At 40.8% G+C, this 23643-nt stretch overlaps 1 protein-coding gene across 2 annotated transcripts; it reads left to right on the top strand.

Annotated features, from left to right (window-relative positions):
- The first annotated feature begins 94 nt into the window (after nt 1–94).
- On the top strand, nt 95–23410 carry ret (ret proto-oncogene receptor tyrosine kinase). 2 transcript variants are annotated; one of them, XM_039784606.1, is made up of 20 exons: nt 96–438; nt 12831–13076; nt 13341–13631; nt 14584–14822; nt 14929–15124; nt 15209–15408; nt 16215–16497; nt 16832–16963; nt 17376–17486; nt 17574–17687; nt 17835–18076; nt 18173–18320; nt 18435–18542; nt 18624–18838; nt 19218–19340; nt 19426–19496; nt 19712–19849; nt 19984–20083; nt 20779–20926; nt 21839–23410. In XM_039784606.1, exons 1-20 carry the CDS (start codon nt 372–374, stop codon nt 21994–21996), a joined length of 3330 nt encoding a protein of 1109 aa, XP_039640540.1. In that variant the 5' UTR covers nt 96–371; the 3' UTR covers nt 21997–23410. The 2 variants fall into 2 exon arrangements, with proteins under 2 accessions (XP_039640541.1, XP_039640540.1); XM_039784607.1 differs by lacking the exon at nt 21839–23410 and having other exon boundaries at nt 95–438; nt 20779–21647.
- Nucleotides 23411–23643: the final 233 nt, after the last annotated feature.

Raw genomic sequence — 23643 nt, 5'->3', positions numbered from 1 at the left:
TGCTGCGTGCTGCTGCGGAAGCAGCGGGGCAGTGAGTAGTCAAGCAGTGAGCCTCCTCCCCCCGGCCAGCCAGCCAGCCAGCCAGCCAGCCAGCCAGCCAGGCAGCCAGGCAGCCAGTCAGCCAGTCAGCCCAACAGCAGCAGCCACTGGAGCCGGCCGCTCACAGCAGCCCGCGTCTATGGGACACTGAGGACTTCATCTCCCAGACCGGAGCCGCGCACACACAGGACACACATTGGTTTATACAACGCCTTGTTTTCTTTTTATCGCTCTTCTTCTTCTTCTTCTTCTTCTTTTTTTAATTCGTCGCGCAAAGGAACTTTTTTTGAATCTCATTTTCATTCAGAAACTTTCACTTATGGTTCGCGAATATGGGGTCAAGTTGTGGTTTCTCTCGGGGAAACATCGTTGTGGTGCTGCTGCTGCTGCTGTTAGAAGGTAAGGGTCATCATCAGTTTTGTTGTTAGACTTGTGCTAAAGGTTGGAAACAGTTTTACTGTTGCATTTAATGTTTCCAAGTGGCGTACTTGGAAAAAGATAGGGAAAAATAACAATAGTAATAATTTAATAAAAAATTAAAATTAAAAAATAGTCTAAATGTTAATCTAGAGAAGAAAATTTGAAAGTGTGTTTTCTTGTCCTCTGCCCTGTTTGAGACATTATCTGCTAATCTTACAGCATCAGTTTTAAAGCATCTTCTTCATCTCTGGCACTCCTGCCAGTCAGAAAGGCAATTGTGGTATGAGCACAACATGAAGTAAAATATGTTTGGTTTGGGATGCACTTTAGATCCACAAATTGTATGATTCCTCGCAAACCTGACAGATTAGAAGAGAAATACACAGAGGAAAGATTTTTTTGATCTGCTACAGTACAAACAGAGCCAGTGGACCTGAAGTCTAGATGGCAACTGGCAAACACACAATTGGCTGCTCATGTATAAAGCTAAATTGCTTTGCTAAATTGCAACGTTTTGGAAGCTGAGTGAGTTTTTAAGGCTTTTCCAAGAAGTACCTGACATGGCACGGACACTATTCCGACAATGTTTCATGCTGCAGAAAGTGATACTTGCATTGTGCGCTGGTTGTTATGCATGGTATGGCACACTGGAACATAGAGTCAAATGAATACAGCCGTATATCATAATATTATAATCCCATTCACAATCCCACAGCCCAACTGTACCAACACTGTCCTCCCATGTCGTCTATATTTAAAGTGCCTCTCATAGCTCAGGAGTGTGGAAATCTCAGTGCGTGGCAAGAATGTCAAATGTGATGCTTGGACAAATATAGGCTGTAGTGTGGGATTCCTGAATTTGTTTTTTGGACTTAACAGAGGTCACTATCAATGCTTTTCATCAGGGATGTAGAGTGTAAAAGTACGATTATCATCACAGTCATTCAGTGGAGTTGAGAAGAGGAAAGGGCGTTAATTTCCATGTGAATGGGTCAGTGCTATTTCATGCCTGAAAAAGTGGGCTTACAGTACTATTAAACTAGTGGCCTACGTAATCGCCCAAGGGAGCACTTTCCTGCAGTGTTGTTAATATGATTAATGCAATTTTTAAGGTGCCACAGTGCACGTACAGGATATAGTATATGTAATGCTCTCTGCTTATTTTTCATTGTGACAGACAGTGTAGCTCAGGGGCTGAGAGATGTATTCTCCCCTTACACTTACAGTAGATATGATGCTATGATCACCCACTGCATCCATTTGCATCTCAGCTCTGCTCTGTTCTGCATGTATTGTCACTGAAGCAGGCCTGATATTTATAGATGAACACAGTTGGTCCAGTTCGATTCCATATGTCAAGGACGTGATGGTAATTAAATGGGTGCTGAAATCTACACCCTAGGTAAGCGCGGCGCTCCTCACCTGCCTGTCTGTTGCAACAAAAGACTACACTTGTTCAGAGAGGAGAAGAAGTGAGCTGCAGGCAGGTGTGCAGCAGCTGCTCCTATCTCTAGGCAAACACTGGCTGTTTGTTTTCTTTAGGAAAATATCGCCTGTTATATAAGTGCACACACCGTTCGGATTGCTCTTCGGACATTAACTTCTCTCAAAACGACAGATTGATTTTGCTATATAACTGATGATTTTGAACTTTTGGAGGATGTTCTGACTGTTGACGTCACTAACAATATAACCAATCCTTCCTCTACACTTCTGTATATGTTATTACAGTTTTATAATGTGTCAGTCCTCATCTTTTTGTATCACATAACCTCTTATGTGAATTTTCATCACCATACATGTCATTTAATTTGTTAGAAGATGGTAGAAAACATGGTAGTTAGTGTTTGGTAATTCCCATCATCACTGTTTCAGGTTCCAGGTAACCCATTAGTTTCACTAACTCACTATAAGAGTAATCAGCATATTTAAATGTGGCTGCTTCGCCATGCACTCATGAGTAGAGTTACGTAGAAGGAGTAAAGCAGTCCAAGAGAGAAATTAGAGTGGATTAAAGGCTGGGACACCCTATCGCTTTACTTTTGTAGTTAGGTATCGTGGAGTTGGTTCCAGTTTGGATGTAAAAATGTTTTCTTGCAATCATGTTTGAGAAGATCCAAGGCGCCGAAATCTTCTGGTCAGTCATGGCTTTGATTTGAACTTTTGATGTTATGAAGAAACATATGGAAGCTTGGTGTGCATTCAGAGGATTTTGAAATGACTTTGATTTTTTTAACTGGAGGCAGGCTAATGAGATCACATGACTTGGACTAGTTTAAAGAAATGATGGACTGGTTACTTTGCAGGGGTAAAAAAATAAATAATAGAGACTCAATAGTACCTAACCCTGGTGAAAGCCTTTATTGAAATTAACCAAATCCTCTTAGCAGAGACATCTGTGTAATCCATCACTTCCCCAAGAAGAACCACAGACATAAAAGTATTGATCGGTTTATCTTCCACCGTGACCTTGCTACTGTAGCTGTGGCCCTGTTATGCCCTTTGACCTTTGAAACCTTAACCAAACGGTAATCTCCAGTGATGACCCCACCATCCAGGATGTTTTTCAGCCTCTTTAGCTGTTCCTCCTTCTCCTTGCATTAGAATGATCATTTTCATCAGCATCGTTTCCTTTTGAGAAGGACCAGACCAATCAATCTCATTTGATACATGCTGCTATTTGATTAAGCTCCATATAACATTATATTACATTATATGATTTAGTAAAGCTTCTGTCTTGTGCTGCCTATGGATGCATTGTAAATCTAGCCAATTTTCTGCTCTTGCTGTCACTACTGTACGTCTCTTTTAGGATAATTGGAAAACATCATGATACAAGTTGTTTGCTGCAGAGTTTATCTTTTGTATTGAATTGCGTAAACAGTGTAAATCATTTGAGTACTTGTCTATGGTACTAGCGCAAGGAATATATTTTTTGGGTCTTTAGTTTATTGATTTTTGAAAAAATGGTGGCATACAACATCTGGCCTTAGCTTCCCTCTACCCATCTCCCCTCCCCCTCCCAGTTCCTGAAAGGACAATAAACTACGAATGCTAAGAAAATCTGCTTCCCAAAAAAAGTGATTAACATTTTTTAGAGGCAAATCAAAAAAGAATAATGAGCAGCAGTAAACATGCTTGGAACGGTTGCATAATCCCTCCAGTGATGCAGCAACTTCAGCCTTTCAAAGTTTGACATTTTGAATTTCGGTAATAGCTCTTCCTTTTGCCAACGCATTCAATTTTTAATGACCAAAGTGTTGGCAAAAATGCATCATCCCATTAAGTCTTTGGCAAACTGGAACATTGTTTTTTTTTTAAATATCATGTCTGATGGAGGGACACCACCCCACTTTATTATTACTTACTTCCATTGCTGAGAGTTATAGTCCCGACCTACCTGTCAAAGCTCTCTGCCTGATCCTCTAGTCAGTTCAGGGTCACACTTCCCTCTCATGCATGGATAGAATCTAATTTGCTGTGGTGAAAAGACAAGGAGACATTGATTGAAATTCCGCCCTCGGGGCATTTAGTCCTCTCGTTTCACATGGGCCTTGACAAGTTATTTTACAGTCGCCTAGCGGCGCACGCTGTGTTTGACCCATCGTTTACAACAATGAAGGAAACAAAAGAGTGAGCTCAGCTCATTTGATTCCACATGGTCGTGTGACACTGCAGAACTGGATGTGGGTGAACGTTCTTTTATGTTTTTTTGCTGTTTTAAAGGTGTGTAACTTGCTTCTTGTCAAAATGCAGTATCGCACTGCCAGACCTATCTCCACAGCGCTGTGGAGTAAAGTCTGGCTACACGTTTTGAGTTGTTTGCATTTCTTTAAACCAAGCCCAATCATCGTGGGCAGCGCTAAGCTCCGGACGCAGCAACGGTGGCTCTGCAAAATAGTCTCAGGGAGGAACTTGTTTTGTTGGAATGTTTGCACCCCACAAAAAAGAAAACGCCACACACACAAAGTTAACTGTTCACACAATGGAGTAACATGGCTATTTAAAGCTGGATACAAGGTTAAAGGTAATTTGCTCTTACCAGTGCATTGCCTTTTTGTACTTTTTCCATAGCAATCCCCACCAATCGGTCCCAAAACGTCCTGGTTAGATAATAAATGCAGTCAATATATTATTTGTAAATCTTTACAATCATTCCCCGAAAGAACCAAGCAGGCCTGTGTTGTTGCACGATCCAAATTTTCTTCAGAACTTGCCATTTCCAGCGTGTAGCTTGCTGGCTCGAAGTTTGTTGTTGTTTCCCCATTGTGAAGCGATTCTGGAAACGACAACACACAGAGAGTGGAAAGTGTGGGGAGAAACTTGACATCACGCGCCGGATGTCAGGCTTTATCCTGAAAATGTACTTCTGTTTATTCAGGCTATTCAAAATGAGAATCCGCCAGCTGCACCCTGGCATCACCGTGTGTCCATTTGTGTGCTCCTTCACTTTACTGAAGTAGTTAAACATGTAGGAAATTATTTTTCCACTGGCCTTTCACTCCTTCCACCACCTGCCAGTGCCAGAAATTCTGAGAGCTCTGAGAGGAAGATCAGCACCGTAAACCGTACTGTAATCCATCAGATTCATTGTAAACCTGATGTGGTGACACACAATGTAACAAGCAGTCAGAAGTAATAGTTATGTCAACAGTGCTCTTTTTTGTTTAGGTACTGCATGATATCTCAGATTTAAAAATGCTACTAATAGTACTGTTAAAGTGTAATGTGGAAATAGAGCCCCACAATAATTACATTTTATATTTAATTCATTGCATTTTTTGAAAGTGTTTATTTCCTTAGCATGACTGACCTCTTGATACAATAACAAAAACGTTTAATTTGCAATATGTGTAAGGTATGGATGTTTGCTTTTAGCCATGCTAGCGGCTTATCCCTAGGAGGGGAGGGGGGGGGGGTCCATCCCTATGTTCCGCCACAGTCCTATGTTCCCTCATTTCTATTAAATTATCCCCCCATCAAAACTAGACGCTATGTTCCCTCAAGGATTTCCCCCCAAATTAGGCCCTATCTATAGCCGCTTTCCGACCGGATGGATTTTTGCAGTTCCTAGAACATAACGTTCCTAGAACCCTTTTTTTCTCGTGTTCCGACTGGACCAATTTGGGGATTATTAAGTTCCTCTGGCCACAGTTCCTGTAACTCTTTCAGCTCCTACTTCAGGGCAGGGTCTTTTCCCTTTTCTGCATAGTGGTGGTAGGATGGCTGTGTTATAATAACAAAAGGTTAAGTACCCAGTAAAAAGATGCTAGAATGAATAGCTGTGGATTGGGGAGGGGCCCATAGAAAATGCCTTTCTATCGGGTCCAGAATTTTGTGCTACGCCCCTTTATGTTACCTTGTAGTCATTGCTGCAGTAATACTGATCATCTTGGTTAAGGGATTAGGTTTGGGTTAAAACGCAGCGCCCAGGATGGGTGCTGCGAGGGGCACTTGCACAAGGGGACCACTGGTGTGAATAAAACACTTTAAAGAACTCCTTAAAAAAAACGGGTTCGGTCATATAAAAAAAAAGGGGGGGGGGCTGTTTAAAAGACGGCCAGATATTTAAAGAAGGTTAAAAGAACCACTGGAAAACTTTAAATAAAAGGTCACCTCCACAACTACCCTGGTGTCTCTCCTAGACGTTAAAATCTAAACATTAAAACAGTGAGTTGGTCCCCAAGGCACTGGCAGGGGTTAGGTTTGGGTTAAAACGCAGCGCACAGGATGGGTGCTGCGAGGGGCACAGGCACAAGGGGACCAACAAAATTTATTTATTTATTTAATTAGTTTATTTGTCATGGACAATGTACAAAATACATTAATCTTACAAAAAGATGTTTTGTACCAGAGTTAGCTAATGCTAGTTTCCATCTGCAGTCCCCTGGGCAGGTGCACACAATATTAAAACATTATATTACAAATAACTGTCAATAGTACTAACAAATACATGCAAGATTACACTAATCAGATGTTTAAATAAAAAACTAATTAAAAAACCATCACAGCCTAAAATATATACAACATAGTCAAAAAAATTTACTTCAATATTACATTTGTAAACTTTTAAGTGTGCTGATGCTCACATAGCTGGTTATCGAGGATGTATTTCTTTAAGTTTCGAGAGAAATTATTCAAATCTACAGACAACTTTAGACTGCCTGGGAGTTGATTCCATTGTTTAATGGTTTTAAATGAAAAGTCTGTCTGTGCAAAGGCAGAGGATCTTTTCAGGATAGCACAATTTCTGTGAGCAGTGGAGCGCGATGTTCTGTTCGTATGTTCAGAATAAAGTTCTACGAATTTTTTCATTGAGGGTGGAGCAATATTATTAACAATTTTGTATATCTAATTAGGGAATCAAAACATAATATTTTATATTTACTGAGAATATTGCAATGATGATAGCAAAGGGCTTTTCTATCAAGCACTTTCAACGCTTGATGATAAAAGGGTTAGGGTTGAGGGAACATTGCTCAGTTGATGTGTCTGTCAACAACTATTGTGTGGCTTGCCATGAACAGACATTCATGATCCCCAGAATCAATCAATCAATCAAGCTATGTAACCAAATACCTGCAAAACTAATAACAGTACCATGACAGCTGCACTTTTTGTTTAGTGCTAATTAGCAAACACTCTAAATTATGATGGTGAACATGACAAACATTAAACCTGCTAAATATCACAGTGTTAGCATTGTCCTCATGAGCATGTGAGCATATTGTTACTGATGTTAGCATTTTGCGCAAAGCACAGCTGTGCATGAGTACAGCCTCACAGAGCAGCTAGCATGACTGTAGACTCTTTCCTGTTTAGTTGTGAAGGGTCTGTTTCTCTTGGCAATGGTTGGACAGATGATCTTTATCTGGATGCATTTAGTAGGAGCAAATATCAGAATCAGAATCAGCTTTATTGGCCAGGTTTGCGAAAACAAACAAGGAATTTGACTCCGGTTAAGCTTTGCTCTCAAAGTACACAGTAACACTCGCATAACATATAAAGAATAAAAACAGAAAGGACAGTAAGAAATATATAAAAGAAAAATACTGTATAGAAGTAGTATACAGTATAACAAAACAATAGAATTTACAAATTTACAAGAAATATACATAACAATTGACAATTGAAGCGAGGGAAGGAATAGTGCAATATCAGTATGGTCTGAGATTTAAGATTTAAATATAAATATAGTGCAAGGCAGCTCAGTGCAATAATTGCATATGAAGATTAAAAAAGTGAGCGTTGGTCAGAATGCTTTTGATTCTCAATATCAGTCATCTAGTAAGCTGAAACCTTCCTCAGACCTGCGCCAATTAACTATTTATGCAGATAAAAATGACTTTACTGTATTTTGCTACAGGCAGCTATGTCTGCTTACTTCTGTGCACACGTCAGAGAATCTGACCGCTATGATGAGGATATAGATCTTTTTCAAAGCAGTCTAATGACTACTGCGTCAAACTCAGTCTGGAGCTCTATGATGTGCCACGTGTTCAATATTTGATGCCACTGTCACTCCCACAGGAATTCTTAAACTGAATTTGTACTTGCAGCTAACCCCTGAGGAGATGTTCTATTAGATTTCTTGATGACTGATGAACATGGTTCATTGGATCTCGACTCTTGTATTCTCTGAGGGCTAATTGGATTACATTATGTTGTAGGCTAATTGATTATTATGTTACGGTATGCATCACGGTAAACTGAGTAATCTACCTGGAGCCTGACTACCTCCTCCAAACTGGGATCAGATATCGTATTACTCCGATGAAAAGTTTGATGACTGTGTCATCATAACAGGAAATGACTTTCTTTCCTTATTACGCCTTATTGTTTTGAGATTAAAAGCATCACAATCAGACTATATTAAATCCAGGTTCTGGATCCAGAGTGATATGACGAAGCAATCGCGCATAGCATACTGGCATAGGAAACTAAGAGGGAGAGATTTCCAAACATCTGATCAATAATAGCTTTCATAAATGGAATTATAGCTCAATGTGCAGCTTTTTACTTAATTAAATTCCTTTAAGAGAACCATTCCCATAACTGTTACATCTTTGGAAGCAGAGTAATCATCATAGGTTTCAGAGTGATTGTCATATTTATTGTATTTATATCACCATGATACAACTGGGTGAATGCTCCTTAATGCTGCTGGCTACAACTACTTTGTAACAGGTGATGGATTATTTGAAAATGTGGATATCGATGGACTTTATTGAGGCCGTGAAATGAAACCCGTGCAGTAGATGTAATATTTCTGTGGCCATGCAGCTAAACAAGTGGGTATTATGTGCAGTGGAGATGATTGCACACATGTAGCCATCGGCCTTTCTCGCCGTCTGTCTCATCAGTGGAAAACAATCAGCATCACTGTTGATTAGTACGGTTATTGATTGGTCTGCTGCTAGATACACGGCCTTTCCAATGGGTCGTTAGCAGGCACAGATGCAACACACGTTGACATTGGGAAGAGAAAGGGCACCAGGCTGAGCTCTCACCGCAGGAGCTCCAGTCTACAGACACGATTAGTGAGGGAATGAATTAGGGGTGCACCATATGAGGAAAATATCTAATTGCAATTATTTTGACTGATATTGCGATTGCGATATGATTTACGATATTGGAGGGAATGATAATTTTTGGGTCATTGTTCTCATTGAAAAATATTAAATAAAAAAAATAAAAAAGATTATCGTATGATTTTTGCAAGAATCTATACCAAACAAAGACTTTTTTCTTTAGTCTGTAGGATGGTACGTCTCAGCAGCATGTACAATACTTATTTCAGAATGGTTTGACACCTTGTTTGCCTTTAACACATATTGGATATTGCACTAGTCCATATTGCGATTTCAATAAAATTGTGATTAATTGTGCAGCCGGATGAACGAATCCGTTTTCCAGATCTGCAATGCCGATGACAAGGATGCTCAGTGAGGACGTCTGGGTGGGAGATTCAACGTTTTGTTTTATTGAGACTTAGAGGGGCATTCACAGAGGTAGAGCCTGTGGGATTGATTAGTCTAGCACATGAGCTCATAGCTGGTAAATCTATCAGCCGAAGCACGCATTGAGCTAATTGAGTTCCTGTCTTTGTCTGGGACGCGGAAAGGGCGGCGCCCCCAAGGTCCGCCACCAGTACCAGTCAGTTCTGGACTTTTTTTTTGGTGGTGTTTTTTTTTTTTTTTTTTTCGCAGTTAAAATATGAGACAGAAGTGACACAGGCCATAATTAACTTACGGAAACTGCCATCTCCAAAGGCATACGTGTATAGACGAGTGAAAGGCTTTTCCATTGTTGTTGTTTTTCACCAAACAAGCGACGTACGAGTTCAATTTCAGGATCCACTCAGCAGTACATGATATCTATTGTAAACATGGATTGCTACAATAGTCCTCCTGTTCAAACACTGGCTTTGTTTGCAAAATTACTTCGGCTTTTGAAGAAATGACACTATATATGGCAGCTTAGCATCAGTTTTATAGATGTTTGAAGGCTGTAAAAGGTCTGCTTATGATGCTAATGTTTACACACTTTGAGTTATGGGAGGTCAAGGCTGTTCCAAAAACAGCTTATTGTTCCAGTATACGTCCAGCTCTGAAAATAATATTTGTCAATGTTCCCACGACAGAAAATTTAAATAAAACCTGCATTGCATCTTTTATTTTGAAAGTCATTAGCCGTGCATAGTCATCAGAGGTGAAATGTCATTACTATGTGTATATCCTTCATTCTTGTGCATCAGGGATGGTAATGAGTCATGCTTTCGGCTTCACAGACCAAAGATGCCATTTGCTAAGCGAGGCCTGCTTGATCCATTCAATTAATTAGTTTTGATATAAACTGCTTGCTTTCTGTTGGCTTCAGTCCTGGAAAGAAATTGAATTTTGAATGATATAAGCAAATTGTGTTGCATGGGGTCCAGCCACCGTGGCTTTGAGCCAAGCCCAGCATTCATAAATGCGTTCAGCTCCCACTGGTTAATACGTTGAACCCTCTAGTTTTATTTGTAGAGCTGTTGTCATCTGCTCTGCTTGATTCATGACAGTGTCATGTGTTAGATATCGGTAATTCAATTAATTGTCTGTATTTATCTAAGGGCTGTAGGAAGTATTTTCCTAGTTAGTGTTAAAGATACAAATGAAACCAGGATCCTAGCATATTAGCAAATTAATACAGGCATTAGTCTAATAATGTATTTTGATACTGATTAAGCTGCAGTTCTCCACTCTTGAAGGGCCTGTGTCAGTGAGATAATGACTCCCTCTGTAGGCCATTTGAAGTACAGATCAGACTGCATGATTTTTTTTCTTTCTATGTTTCCTCACATAAAACCATCCTAAAATTCAGAGTGCATATGTTGCTGAGAGTTACATGTAAATCTTTTTTTATTTATTTACTGTGTGCGATACCATCTTGTACTACTATAGTAAGGCCATCCATCCATGTTGAACCATTTTGTTTCTGTCTCCCAAGGTTTTGCAACACTGTACTATTTTATTATGTTAGAAAAAGTATGATGTTTTGAGCCCAAATTGGCCATTCATCAGGCAAAGATGTATCAGCGTCATTGAACGTGTGTCATTGAATAAATGTTGTTTCACTAAAGAGGAAACTTTAGATCATCTTTTCATGATCATTTGGTCTGGTTTGAAATCTACAGCTTGATAACATCCCAAATTGACTGTAAATGATATCCTGTTTTATGCAACTCAGGAAACAAACATAGCCAATTGAATTAACCTCCTTTTTATTGTGGGTCCAAAATAGAGACATAAAATTATGAATGAATGACCTATTCCATTGCCTGCTGTTTATGAAAGAATGTAAATGATCATTCGTATTATTTCATGTTTTCATGTTTTTGTTAAGCCTTGCCAATAATGTTTGCCTCTAAATTGTCTTATTGAGTATATTGTTAAAAATATCTCATGATGTTGCTCCCTTTCGTCATTGTACTAGTTGAGTCTTGTACACAAAAAATAACAAATCCATATGAAATGTTTTTTTTTGTAGTGAGCAGTTGGGATTCTTTTTTTGACAGCAGCAACATTTTGGGTGGCGTCTATCAGTTCTATATAAGAATGATATGCCAAACAAGCCCTCAAGATTTTTTTTTAAGCATGAGCATGAATGGTTCTAATCTGGCTGTGGTAAATTTTTGTAAATGGAAAATCATTCCTAAAATCTGAGTCATGAAACTGACTCCTACCATCCCAGCAGGATTAACAAACAAGTGGCCTGCTGTTTGTATTTGTCTCAGGAACACTTTTAATAAGTGAACGAGCGTATTTCCATCCTTCAGGAAGGACGGCCACATTTTATCCGTCAGCTCGGCCTCCTGTCATCCAACCCCCGCAAAATTAAATCAATGTCTGAAACCAGAGCCGAGGCCTGAACTGCGCCAACAGAAATAGAAAATCCAGTTTCGCTGTCTGCTAATGACATTAGTGCGTTCCCTAAATGGTCGCCTACCATCGTCAAAGAGGAACACAACAGGGATATAATTACAGGAGGAACACTCACATCTCCATTTTCCTGTCAAACACACAGCCTGCTTTAGCTCTTTATGGATTTCCTCCACACACATGCACACACCCCACACTCCCTTCTGGCAGGTAATGATTCATTTCTCCTCCATATCACGTTATCCCTTGTAATTAAACTTCTCAAGGTGAACACAAGGAGAATCGGAAACCACATGTTATTGACCGTATGAGGAATTTATTAAAAGAGCTGCATAAGTGTCATTTGAGCCCTCCTTTCAATTTCCGCTAACGGGAGAGATGAAAGACGTATGAGTGGAGGAAAAAAAAAAACTGAAGCCGTCATATTCCATGTATGTGTTCATTTCCATTCAGTGGCCAAGAAAGCATTGTCAGTGGGTATTGTTCCCACAGTTAAATATCCAGAAAGAGATGTCTGATAACTGCTCTGTAATAAGAGGTCTCAGCAGTACTGGGGATACTGTTGATGTGTAACTGTGCTAATGTCTTGCTGCGTCCTGTAGCTCTGCGTGGCTTACTGAGAAATCTTATTTGTTGCTCTAGCTGTCCGTATGGTGTCATGTTGACTTCTGTCTGTATAGTGTAACCTGTACTAATGTCTTGCTGTTTCTTGTTGCTCTGGTCTAAAATCATCTGGCCAAAGGACTACAATTGAAAATTAGCCGGCTGGCTAACACTGGCACATTTACAGAAATGTTGATTAATGTGTGTTGTCCTTTATAAAATAAAGAATAAGAATACTGTAATGCTTAATTTTCAGTTATCACAATGATTTCCTTGAAGGGAATATAATCCCCCTGTGATTCATTGCTGCCTGTTTTTTTAACATCTGGTTATGTCTTCTTTTTGCAGGAGCGACAGGGCTGTACTTCCCTCAGAATGAGTACATTGAGACTGTGTATGTTGGCCAGCAGGCGGGGACGCCGATCCTCCAGGTCCACGCCATGCTGGACAGCGACTCTGAGCGGCCGCACTTCTACCTGTGCTGGAAGAGCTCTATCAGACGCCCAGCCTACAGCTCCTGGTTCAACATGGACGTCAATACAGGAATACTGTATCTGAACAAAACCTTGGAGGAGAGTGACTTCGCCTTGCTGAGTGAGTTGCATGCAAGCCTTTTAATGGTAGTGTATAGTCTCCTCTCAGTGCCAGGTGTCCCCTACACATGAGAGTAAATTAGGCTCTTGACGTTTATGCTCTTTGCATACTAATACTGCTTTGGCTCCGTGTGCAGGTCTCTGCCCTCGGGATGATAATGTAATTGCATACAGGCAACAAAAAAAAAGAAGCTTAGTCATCAAAAAGAGCACTGTCTGAAATTAAAACGCTGCTTGTTTTTGTTTTGGCTGTGCGTCTCATCAGATCAACACTCGTGGTCGGTGATGAAGTTGTTCCTGTATGCCACTGTGTTACCCAACTTCACCAAGAAGTCCCAGTGCATCAGAAACTACCCTCGGCTCACACTGGACTTTGTCAACGCCACGATGCCTCATTGTGCTCAGACGGACATGAAGGAACTATGCTTCCCGCACAGAGACACCTCCAACCCCCACATCATGGAGAACAGGTTCCCAGGGGCCCTACGGCAACTCCGACGTCTCACCAGACTCAACGTTTGCCCCAACTACACCATCTCATACAATGTGCAATCAGGTTAGCCGCAGTAAAGAGAGACTTTGTAACATTTGCAAGAAGAAATGACACATCCTTCCTCTTACAAATTAAAAGTTAAAATCGTGGGGCGGCCTCTAGCTCACCCAGTAAGAGCGTGCACCCTGAATTGGCTGAGTCCTGTGGCGGCGCAGGTTCGAGTCCGACCTGCTTCCCTTTGCTGCGTGTCATCCCCCATCTATCGCCCCCTTTCATGTCTATCCACTGTCACTCTCTAAATAAAGGGAAAAGCCCCAAAAAAATGATCTTAAAAAAAAGAAGATAAATCATAAGTAATAAAAGGCACCATTGCGTATTTTTTTTTGTTGATTCTTAGCAAAAAAAACTTTGTTCTTTCACAAATATGTGCTCATTCATGTGTAATTACTTCGTCCAACTAATCAAAGTATTCTCATAAGCATAGAATCTGGCATTAAGAATCATTCAGAATACATATGAGCAACTCGAATGACGGTAGCCATGTAGCGCCTCCATCTTTAAAATACATTAGCCAAAGAGGGACATACCTCCGCATTTCGCCCTCTTACACCTAGTGGCACCGTGACGAATGCAATGGGGAGATTACTCGCCAGGGAAGCGACAAGACCAAATTTTATATTGGAGTGGCTACAACAGCTGCGTATAAACGATGGAGAGAGCTAATTTCGGGTTCGGCCACCGTAGGAGTTAAAACGCGCTTGGAATGGGAGGGGCTAGAAAGTAATATTCACTTGTCATATACAATTTCACCGCTAGATGGGAGAAATTCTTACACAATGTAGCTTTAATTAAATACAGGGGGTTTTGTCCATAGCCCATAGTTAAATGCTATCATTCCATTACTGTTACCTGTAGCCACAGTGGCAACTGTTTGGCAAAAATGTTGCTTGTAAATCACGCCCATACCATCTCTGACACATACACACCTGCTTGTGGTTGCTCCTCTTGCCTGCAGATACCCCAGCACCATTTGCTGTAAATGGGAACACCACAGAGCTGGTGGTGACGGCTCCGTTGGACCGCGAGGAGAGCGAATGCTACCGACTCCTGCTGGTTTGCACAGTCCGGACAGAAACACTGATCACCAAGGTGGAAACTTCCCTGGATGTTTATGTCAACGATGAGGACGATAACGCACCCTACGTGAATGGAACAGACACAGCAGATATTATCATCAGCTTCAATCGGACAAAGGTGAGAAGACTGATGAGACACAGACGGGATCAGTTTTGATTTGGTTTTATAGACATCGTTGGACGATTTGATCTTCTTTACAAATGTCTCCCTTTTTTCCCCCCAGGGTGGCTCTTTTGGTGCTTTGTTCGTCTTTGACAGGGATTTAACCCCCATCTACCCCATAGACCAGAGTCACAATAAGTATGTGGGGACCTTGCTCAATAATGAGCCATGGATAAAGGAAACATTTGACATAAAGGGCACCTTCAGTGAAAAGAAAGCTGCTCTTGGAGGAATTCGAGAGACCGTCCACGACTACCGTAAGTAACCCTTAGGGGCTACTACGAATCATCTGCTTTTATGAACACTGTCATTTTTAATCTACATTTCCCCCTTGATTTTAGAGCTAGTCCTGAAGAAGAACCTGTATGTGACCGAGAATCGCACCCTGCAGCTGGATTACCTGGTCAATGACACCACCTACCCAGGTCTAGAGGGAACAGTGTTGCTGCACTTCAACGTCACCATCTTACCCGTCCACATCCGCTTCGCCAACATCACGCACATGTACACATTGACACGCAGAGCTTCTGTTTACGCTCAGGTACTCATGACTACCCGCTTTACAAATCTAGAACTCTTTGTTTTTCGCTGTCATAGGTAGACATGTTTTTAAGTTTTTAGGAATTCACATCCAAAGCTCTCTACTGGATGAGCCACAGCTGTAGGCATCCCAATCAACATGTTTGAAGATGATAAAGATGTCACCTGAGGAGCTCAAACAAAGCCTCAGTGCTGAAAGATGCTAAAAATAATTGTGCTGGGATTCAGAAGTGACCCAAGGGTAAAAACCTCTAAGCATGTTAATAATTTCTGTCCAGTACAGAAATAAGCTACAGTCCAGTACCTGTGTTGATGTGACTGAAGTGGCCAGAAGTGTAAAATGCTTTAAAGTGTTGATGTTGCAATATTTTTATCCCCCAATAAGATTTAACTCTGAAATATTATACAATGTTAATTCTATTCACTATATAGACATCATAGCCACTTAAAAAGTGTTGAACAGTAGCCGGTTAGCTCAGTTGGTAGAGCGGGCGCACATCTGCAGGGGTTTCTTCCTCGACGCAGAAGGTCCAGGGTTCAAGTCTGACCTGTGACAGTTTTCCTGAATGTCTCCCACCTCTCTCTCCCCTTTCATATCTCAGCTTTCCTTCGAATAAAGGCAAAAATGCTCCAAATAAAAAAAAAAGGTGTTGAACACACTAAGAGGGCTGCCACCTGCTGGCTCAATAAGAAAATATAATAATCAGTATTTCTGTAATACAGCGATCCATGAATGTGTTTACATTAAGCCAACCTTCCACATAAATTACTTACTGTCTTTCAAATCTCTTGTCCCATTCACCTCAGGTGGGCAGAGTCTGTGTGGAAAACTGCCAGCAGTTCGATGGCTTCAGGGTCACATACCAGCTCGAGGTGCCAGATAAGAACATGTCTGCTGATGTGCAGTCCTGCTATGCAGCCGTAGGCATCACCCAGGCCCCCGACGAGATGTGGGGACTGCTCTATGTGAACGACTCGGAGGCACTGCGCAGGCCCGAGTGCCAGGACCTGCAGTACCTTGTTGTAGCCCAGGAGGAGAACTCACAGCTAGAGGCCAGCACGCAGCTCCACATCATACTAGATGGTGAAGGTGAGACTTTAACAGTCAGGGTCCACTTTACATATCACAAGGTTTTAAAAAGAAAGGGTTTAATCTTCACATCATAATGTAGTCTGTGTTTATCTTTAATCTACATTGCACACAGCGTGCTCATGTTTGGAAGAAGATTGTCCTCACTAGCTCGGTTTTCTCTAGATATGGTGATCACTTGCTGCTATTTAGGACACAGTTTGTGTTTCACTTCCTAACTAATTCAACACCACCGCAGGCACACATGTGCAGACTCTTGTCAACAGTTTTCTCTTCTCCCACATGTCTTTTAAAGATATTTTAATGTGTGTTTTTTGGCACTTGTTGTACATAGCAAACAAGGCCAGTCAGGAGAGCCAGCAGTTCCTGTCCTGTGCAGAAAACAGACGACGAGGAGAATGTGAGTCTGTCCGAGGCCTCGGAGCCACAACAGGGAGATGCCAGTGGAGGCAAGGCTCTGAAAAAGGTACATTTTTTTAATGAACACTTACAATAAACAAATAGCTGTGTTGTTTTTTTTTTGGAATTGTATAACATTTTAACATCATTGAATCATGTCTGTGGACTATATAGTCCAGACCTGAGAGTTTTTTAACTAGAGCCAAATGTGATGGTCTTCACTGAGAACATGTTTTCCTCAGTGGTGGTAATGGAACCAGCATGTGTATCGTTCCCAGTAACATCCTGTCCTGTCAGAATCATGGAAAATGTGGTCTTAATTTTAATAAACACTGTATGATGGCTAAAGAGGGCCACCACAGTGTTCTTTCAGCCTCATTTTGAAGGACTTAAATTCACTCTAACATCAAGCCGTGCTAGCCAAACTTCAACGTTTGTTTCCCTCTTACGTTTTTCTACCTTTTGTGTTTACGTTCCAGGAATATCTGAAAATTACTCGACCTGCTCCCCTGACCTTCGGACATGTCCAGATAGCTTTTGCGATGCAGTTGAAAGCAAAGATACATCAATATGTCCACAAGACTGTACAAGTAAGAAACACTTGCAAACATTTGAAGATGTAAAGCACATCTGAATCTGTAAATAAGAGCATTCTGACTGTTTATTTGTCTGTGCAGAGGAAACTGTTACTGGAGGTCATGAACGAGGCTTGAGGAACGGGATCCAGGCTGGCTATGGAACCTGCTACTGCTACGCTGAGAGATGCTTCTGTGAGAAGGAAGATATTGAGGGTGAGTTGTCATAAATCACACAAAACTGTCGATAATAAAGTGAAATACTGTCTTCGAGAGGTCCTTATTCACGTCATCTCAAAAATGAACCAGTAAATGGATTGCTACATGTACTTTCTTGACAAAGTATCACATACTCTCCAACAGAGGCGATATGTGACGACATGTGCAAGACCATCATTGCCACGGCTCTGCTCCTCTCCTTCATCGTCTCCATCCTCCTGTCCTCATTCTTCATCCACCGGTACCACAAGAACTCGCCTAAACCCCCAATCGCCTCTGCTGAGATGACTTTCCGCCGGCCAGCTCAGGCTTACCCCATCAGCTTCCCTGGTAACTTACGCCGCGGCTCGCAGGAATCCATCGAGACCGAGACCTTTAAAATACCTGTAAGCTGCTTCTTTCAGCCTGTGACATACATGTCTTTAGTAAACTATGTTGAACCGGTTAAGAATTTTCAAAGTATTCATATGTTTTTTCAACAGGAGGATCCTAAGTGGGAATTTCCTCGTAAAAACCTTGTACTCGGCAAGACTTTGGGAGAAGGAGAGTTTGGGAAAGTTGTCAAGGCAACAGCATTCCGGCTGAAAGGAAAAGCTGGTTACACCACTGTGGCTGTGAAAATGCTTAAGGGTAAGACAAGCCAGCCAGAGACCAGACAAGGACGTAATGGTGATATATGAGAAGTGAATGTCAGAAGAGATGAATGGTTTGATCATTACAATCCCTTCTTTTCCTCCCTGACAGAAAACGCCTCCCATAGTGAGCTGCGTGACCTGCTGTCAGAATTCACTTTACTGAAGCAAGTCAACCATCCGCACGTCATAAAGATGTATGGAGCGTGCAGCCAGGACGGTAAGACCTTGTTTCCTGCTCTCCTCTCTCAGGGCATGTGTGTTGCACATAGACTTTAAGTGCCGCGTTTTCTCTGAATAGGTCCACTGTATCTGATCGTGGAGTATGCCAAGTATGGTTCGCTCCGCAACTTCCTACGCGAGAGTCGGAAAGTTGGCCCCAGCTACATGGGCAGGGACACCAACAGAAACTCCAGCTACCTGGAGAACCCAGACGACAGGGCGCTAACCATGGGTGACCTGATCTCTTTTGCATGGCAGATCTCCAGAGGCATGCAATACCTGGCCGAAATGAAGGTATTTGACAAACTTGGAAAAAACTGAAATAGTTGAAATACTGAAACAGTTTCAGGCCAAAACCAGTTTTAGTTTGAGTACAAGGTCTGAAGAAGGTTGAAATGTCAATTTAAGTGTAAATACTGAAGGGAAGTTGAAATCAGTTGAAATGAAACGGCTGAAAGGGTTTGAAGATTCAATTGAAGTTCAAGCATTAAAAGGAGTTAGAGTGTCAGTTGAAAATTAAAAAAAAATAATGAATGTAGCTGAAATGTCAGTTGACGTGTAGCTTAAATTTCAGTTAAGGTGGAAGAGCTAAAGCCACTTTAAGTGTGTGTACTGTAAGCAGTTGAAATGTAGTTTGGTTTTGTAAGCACTGAAAGGCATTTTGGTCCGACAGCTTGTTCACAGGGACCTTGCGGCACGAAATGTCCTCGTAGCTGAAGGACGAAAGATGAAGATCTCAGACTTTGGCCTCTCCAGAGACGTGTACGAAGAAGACTCCTATGTTAAGAGGAGCAAGGTAAAGAGAAGTGCTCATTTCGATGTATTGACAATCTTTTAAATAAAAGGAAAACAAACCAATAAGGTCTTTCTCTGTTTTCCAGGGCCGTATACCTGTTAAATGGATGGCAATAGAGTCCTTGTTTGATCACATTTACACAACACAAAGTGACGTGTGAGTACTATCATCATTTAAAGAAAGTGGTTATGTCATGTTGTCGCTTTATCTACCCAGAGTTGGATGAAAAGATTTGACGGATGTGGTGTCGATCTTCTCATCCAACTCTTGGCAATAAAGCAAACATGGGTATTTCCCAAAATGTTGAACTATTCCTTTAAGCAAATGATTCCATTCTCTATCCATTGAAATATTTGTATGTTTTCTTTCAGCTGGTCCTTCGGTGTGCTGTTGTGGGAGATAGTGACACTGGGAGGAAATCCATACCCAGGTATCGCTCCTGAACGCCTCTTTAACCTGCTTAAGACTGGCTACAGGATGGAGAGACCAGAGAACTGCTCGGAGGAAATGTGAGCGCCACCCTGCTACTCTACAGCACCTCAATAACTCCCTTTCACCATATTAAGACAGTCATGGAAAATGACTGTTGAACGGATTAAATAACACTTATTCTCAACCACTGTAAAACCTTTTTCCTCTGCAGGTATAACCTCATGCTTCGGTGCTGGAAACAAGAACCAGACAAGAGGCAGACATTCTCAGACATCAGCAAAGAACTGGAAAAGATGATGGTGAAAAGTCGGGTATGGTGAAGCTATACAATACATTATAATAAGTTATTCATATTCTTACACAGGAATGAAGTGGTGGGAAGCTATTAATCAGCCTCTTTCCATGCATTACTGGCGCAATCTTTGACAAAACGTTGGTAATACATCATTGGGATTTGGCAGTCAGAAGTTAGTTTGTAGCTTTTGAATCCATTTGGATTCGCAGCTGGCCCAAAATAAGCAGTATATCATTTTGGGTGGAAATCATGTATTGCTGGCCTGCTGTTTATAGTCATATACGCACATGCTGTGTAACTCTGCTTCACTGTATGATCTTTCACTCTTCCCAAATGCTTGAGGTACCGTAATTAGTGGTTGAAGAGCAATCCTAAAATGTGGCCTTGGCCAGCCTAATCCAAGAGCATACCAGTCAGGCTCCTGCTGTTGAAGTGATTCTAAATATAGAGCATTTAAGGACAAGAGAATGCAGACATCCAAGCATACGGCAGGCTAGTTTTTCCCTGATATCAAAAAGAGATGGTAGTGGACATGTGACTTGATGTAATGAATAGAATGTATTTTGCATACATTTCCCTTTTATCTTGTCAGTAGACTTCACTGCCCTGCATGTGTTTGTCACCTTTAGCATTCGCGTACTCAGCCTTCAGCATGCTGTGACTCCTCGCCTCAGTAATCAGCCTAATCACACCTTCATCTGCTCTTGTCAGGATTACCTGGACCTGGCGGCGTCCACGCCTGCCGACGCCCTGCTGTACGACGACGCCCTCTCTGAAGAGGACACACCACTAGTGGACTGTAATAACGCCCCTCTCCCTCGAACCCTCCCCTCCACATGGATTGAAAACAAGCTCTATGGTAGAATCTCCCATGCATTTACTAGATTTTAGAAACAGGACACACAACACAAGCTCTCTTTTTTGGCAAGTTGTGATTGGCTTTTCCGTAGTCAAGTGTGCGTGACTGTGATCTAGGCATGCCTTTCTGCTGATCAATGCTGACATATCTCCCATTTCATCGTAAATGAGAGGCTCAGTGAAAAAAAAAGATCTTGTGTCTTGACTTTTGTTGTTTTACTAGGACCTGCTTCTAATGTACATGAATGCTGACCAAAAATGCTACATTTGTAAATATTGAATATACACTTCATTCTAATTTAAATGGCACTGCTCATATTCATGCTTTGTCTGCATTTCATTTGTAGATAGTCCATTTTTTTCCCACCCCATCACATTTCCATTGTCATCATTTCATTATTTGTTTGCATTGGGAAGACACAGTGTGTAACATTTGAAACAGGTCCTTGCTGAATCAATCACTCACTGTGTTTTTTTTAAATTCCAGATTGTCTTACATTTGCTGACTTTCTCATGTATATTAGCTTTTGATCTATGATGATTTCACAATGCTGAACAGAGAAACAGTAAGGCTTTTAAATGTTACTCTCAGGTGTTGTTTAATTAAATGTAAAGAACACATTAGACTAGTTACTTGTTGTCCATGTGCATTTCTGAACAGTTACGGGAAGGCAGCCATAGGTCACATATAGGGGCATGAGCAACATTATAGCTTTAACACATTACAAAAAAACGTAATAAATAATAAATTATATGATATTTCACTTTATATAACATAATACAAAGCCATAACATTACAACTCTGGGAGTCAAATCAGAGACTGGCACTACAGAGTTTGATTTGAAAGCCATACTGTCTGCACGCTGTTTATCTTTCACTGAGTGCAGAAAAATGATATGTTCTCGTTTTTAGGCATGTCATACCCGAACTGGCCTGAGAAGAGCCCGGTACCGCTCAACAGACATGATGCCACTAATCCAGTCTTTACAAGATATGCCAATGATAGTGTTTATGCAAACTGGATGGCTTTGCCTTCACCCGCAAAAGCTGTGGACAAGCTTGATAGCTAAAGACAAACCAACATTGTAGAAAAGATGACTAATTGGTAGATGTGTATATTTCTATAAGACTGTACATATACAATCTGATGCTAAAGTTGGTTCCCTTTTATTTCTGTTGCACGGGTATTCAACGTTTAAAAACTGGGATCTTTTTGCTGTGAGAGCGGCAGGATCATTGTAGACCACGCTTCATTCAGCTCTTCAGTATGTTAATTGTTACCTCACAGGTCATGTTGGCCAAGTTGTATCACTGCATGACTATTGTACCAGATTGTATGCCAGTGTCAATGTCTTTTAAGTGCCTGTGCCGCTTCTACAATAGCCTCTAATTATTAATGTGCGACTGTGAAGATCTTGTTCCAGCCCAGGAATTAAAGGGGACTTCTTTACCATCACCTGCTGTAGACAGCTGGGATTGAGTGGACAAAAGCAAAGATGCTGAACTTGTTCTGAAAATGTAAAGTTTCTACTTTAGAGGGTTGTGCTCCTCAAAATGTCAAAGACCCATTTTGTGATTCTCCCACAAGATGTTTCAAAGCTGTTCTTGCCAAAGAAAAGTAACACAGACATGACCAGTGAACAGTTTTCTTGCTTTTGTTCTTGTTTTTTTACATGAAAGATATCAACTAGTGAGTGCTACTCCAGTGTAAGGACTCGAGACTTAATGTAGATTGTGACCATGTCTCGTGTCGGACTACAGTTCACTTTTTGATTCACTGTAATGGCAATCTTTGTGGAAAATGTATGATTATGTAAACTAATAAGTGTTATCATTGTTTTGTTATGATTTGATTATGTTCCAATTATTAATAAACGTAAAAAATGTGCAGAAGGTCTATTCCCCTTATGTCTTTAAAAATAGATAGTAAGCTTCTGTTTACTGATTATTTAAATGATCATTTTTATTTACAGTGTTCAAAATGCAACTTATGTTTGGTGGTTCACATAAATTATATATATATATTTATAACATTACAAAACAAGGTTTAGTCTCAGTTCACCTCCAGACATGATTTGGCCTAAATCATTATTAAATATTTGGGAAGCATTTGTCCACAGAAGCCATTTCATGTGTAATATATGTTCAATGTCTCAGAATGATGCAAGCGTGTGCCTTTTTTTTTTTTAATTGCCACTCAGCCGAGTCTCAGCTCTGCTCTGTTTTTGGCTGTAAGCAAATATGTATTTTGAAAAGCTGATAAAGTTTTTAGTTTTTCTGAGATTTGTGTTTCAGTGTAATTTCAGCATAACATTCAAAAGCCTGTTTACTTTATTGGTTATAACCATACAGTCTATGGATTTAACATACTGTAAAACTTGAGATAAAGTTTTGAATAAAGATGTCTTACGTAGGCATAGGATGATATATTGGATCTAGGATGTAGGATTCTTATAAGATTTAAATATACACAATAAAATATTATACATGTCACCCCTTCCTTCATCTCTTCCAGGATTTTGATCATGCTCTATAATTTTGATGAACAGGTCAAATTTGAGACTCTCAGTTCTGAATTATATGAATATCATTATATGTCAGAAAAGACAAAGAAAAATAAAAAATAGCTCTGTGACGGACTGTTGACCTGTCCATGGTGTCTCACTGATTTCGTCATAATTCGTGCTGGGATAGGCTCCGGACTCCTGCCACCCTTA

Source organism: Perca fluviatilis, chromosome 19, assembly GCF_010015445.1.
Source record: "Perca fluviatilis chromosome 19, GENO_Pfluv_1.0, whole genome shotgun sequence".
Classification (NCBI taxonomy): domain Eukaryota; kingdom Metazoa; phylum Chordata; class Actinopteri; order Perciformes; family Percidae; genus Perca; species Perca fluviatilis.
Note: the sequence above shows the minus strand (reverse complement) of the source record. Positions and strands in the feature narration are given on the sequence as shown.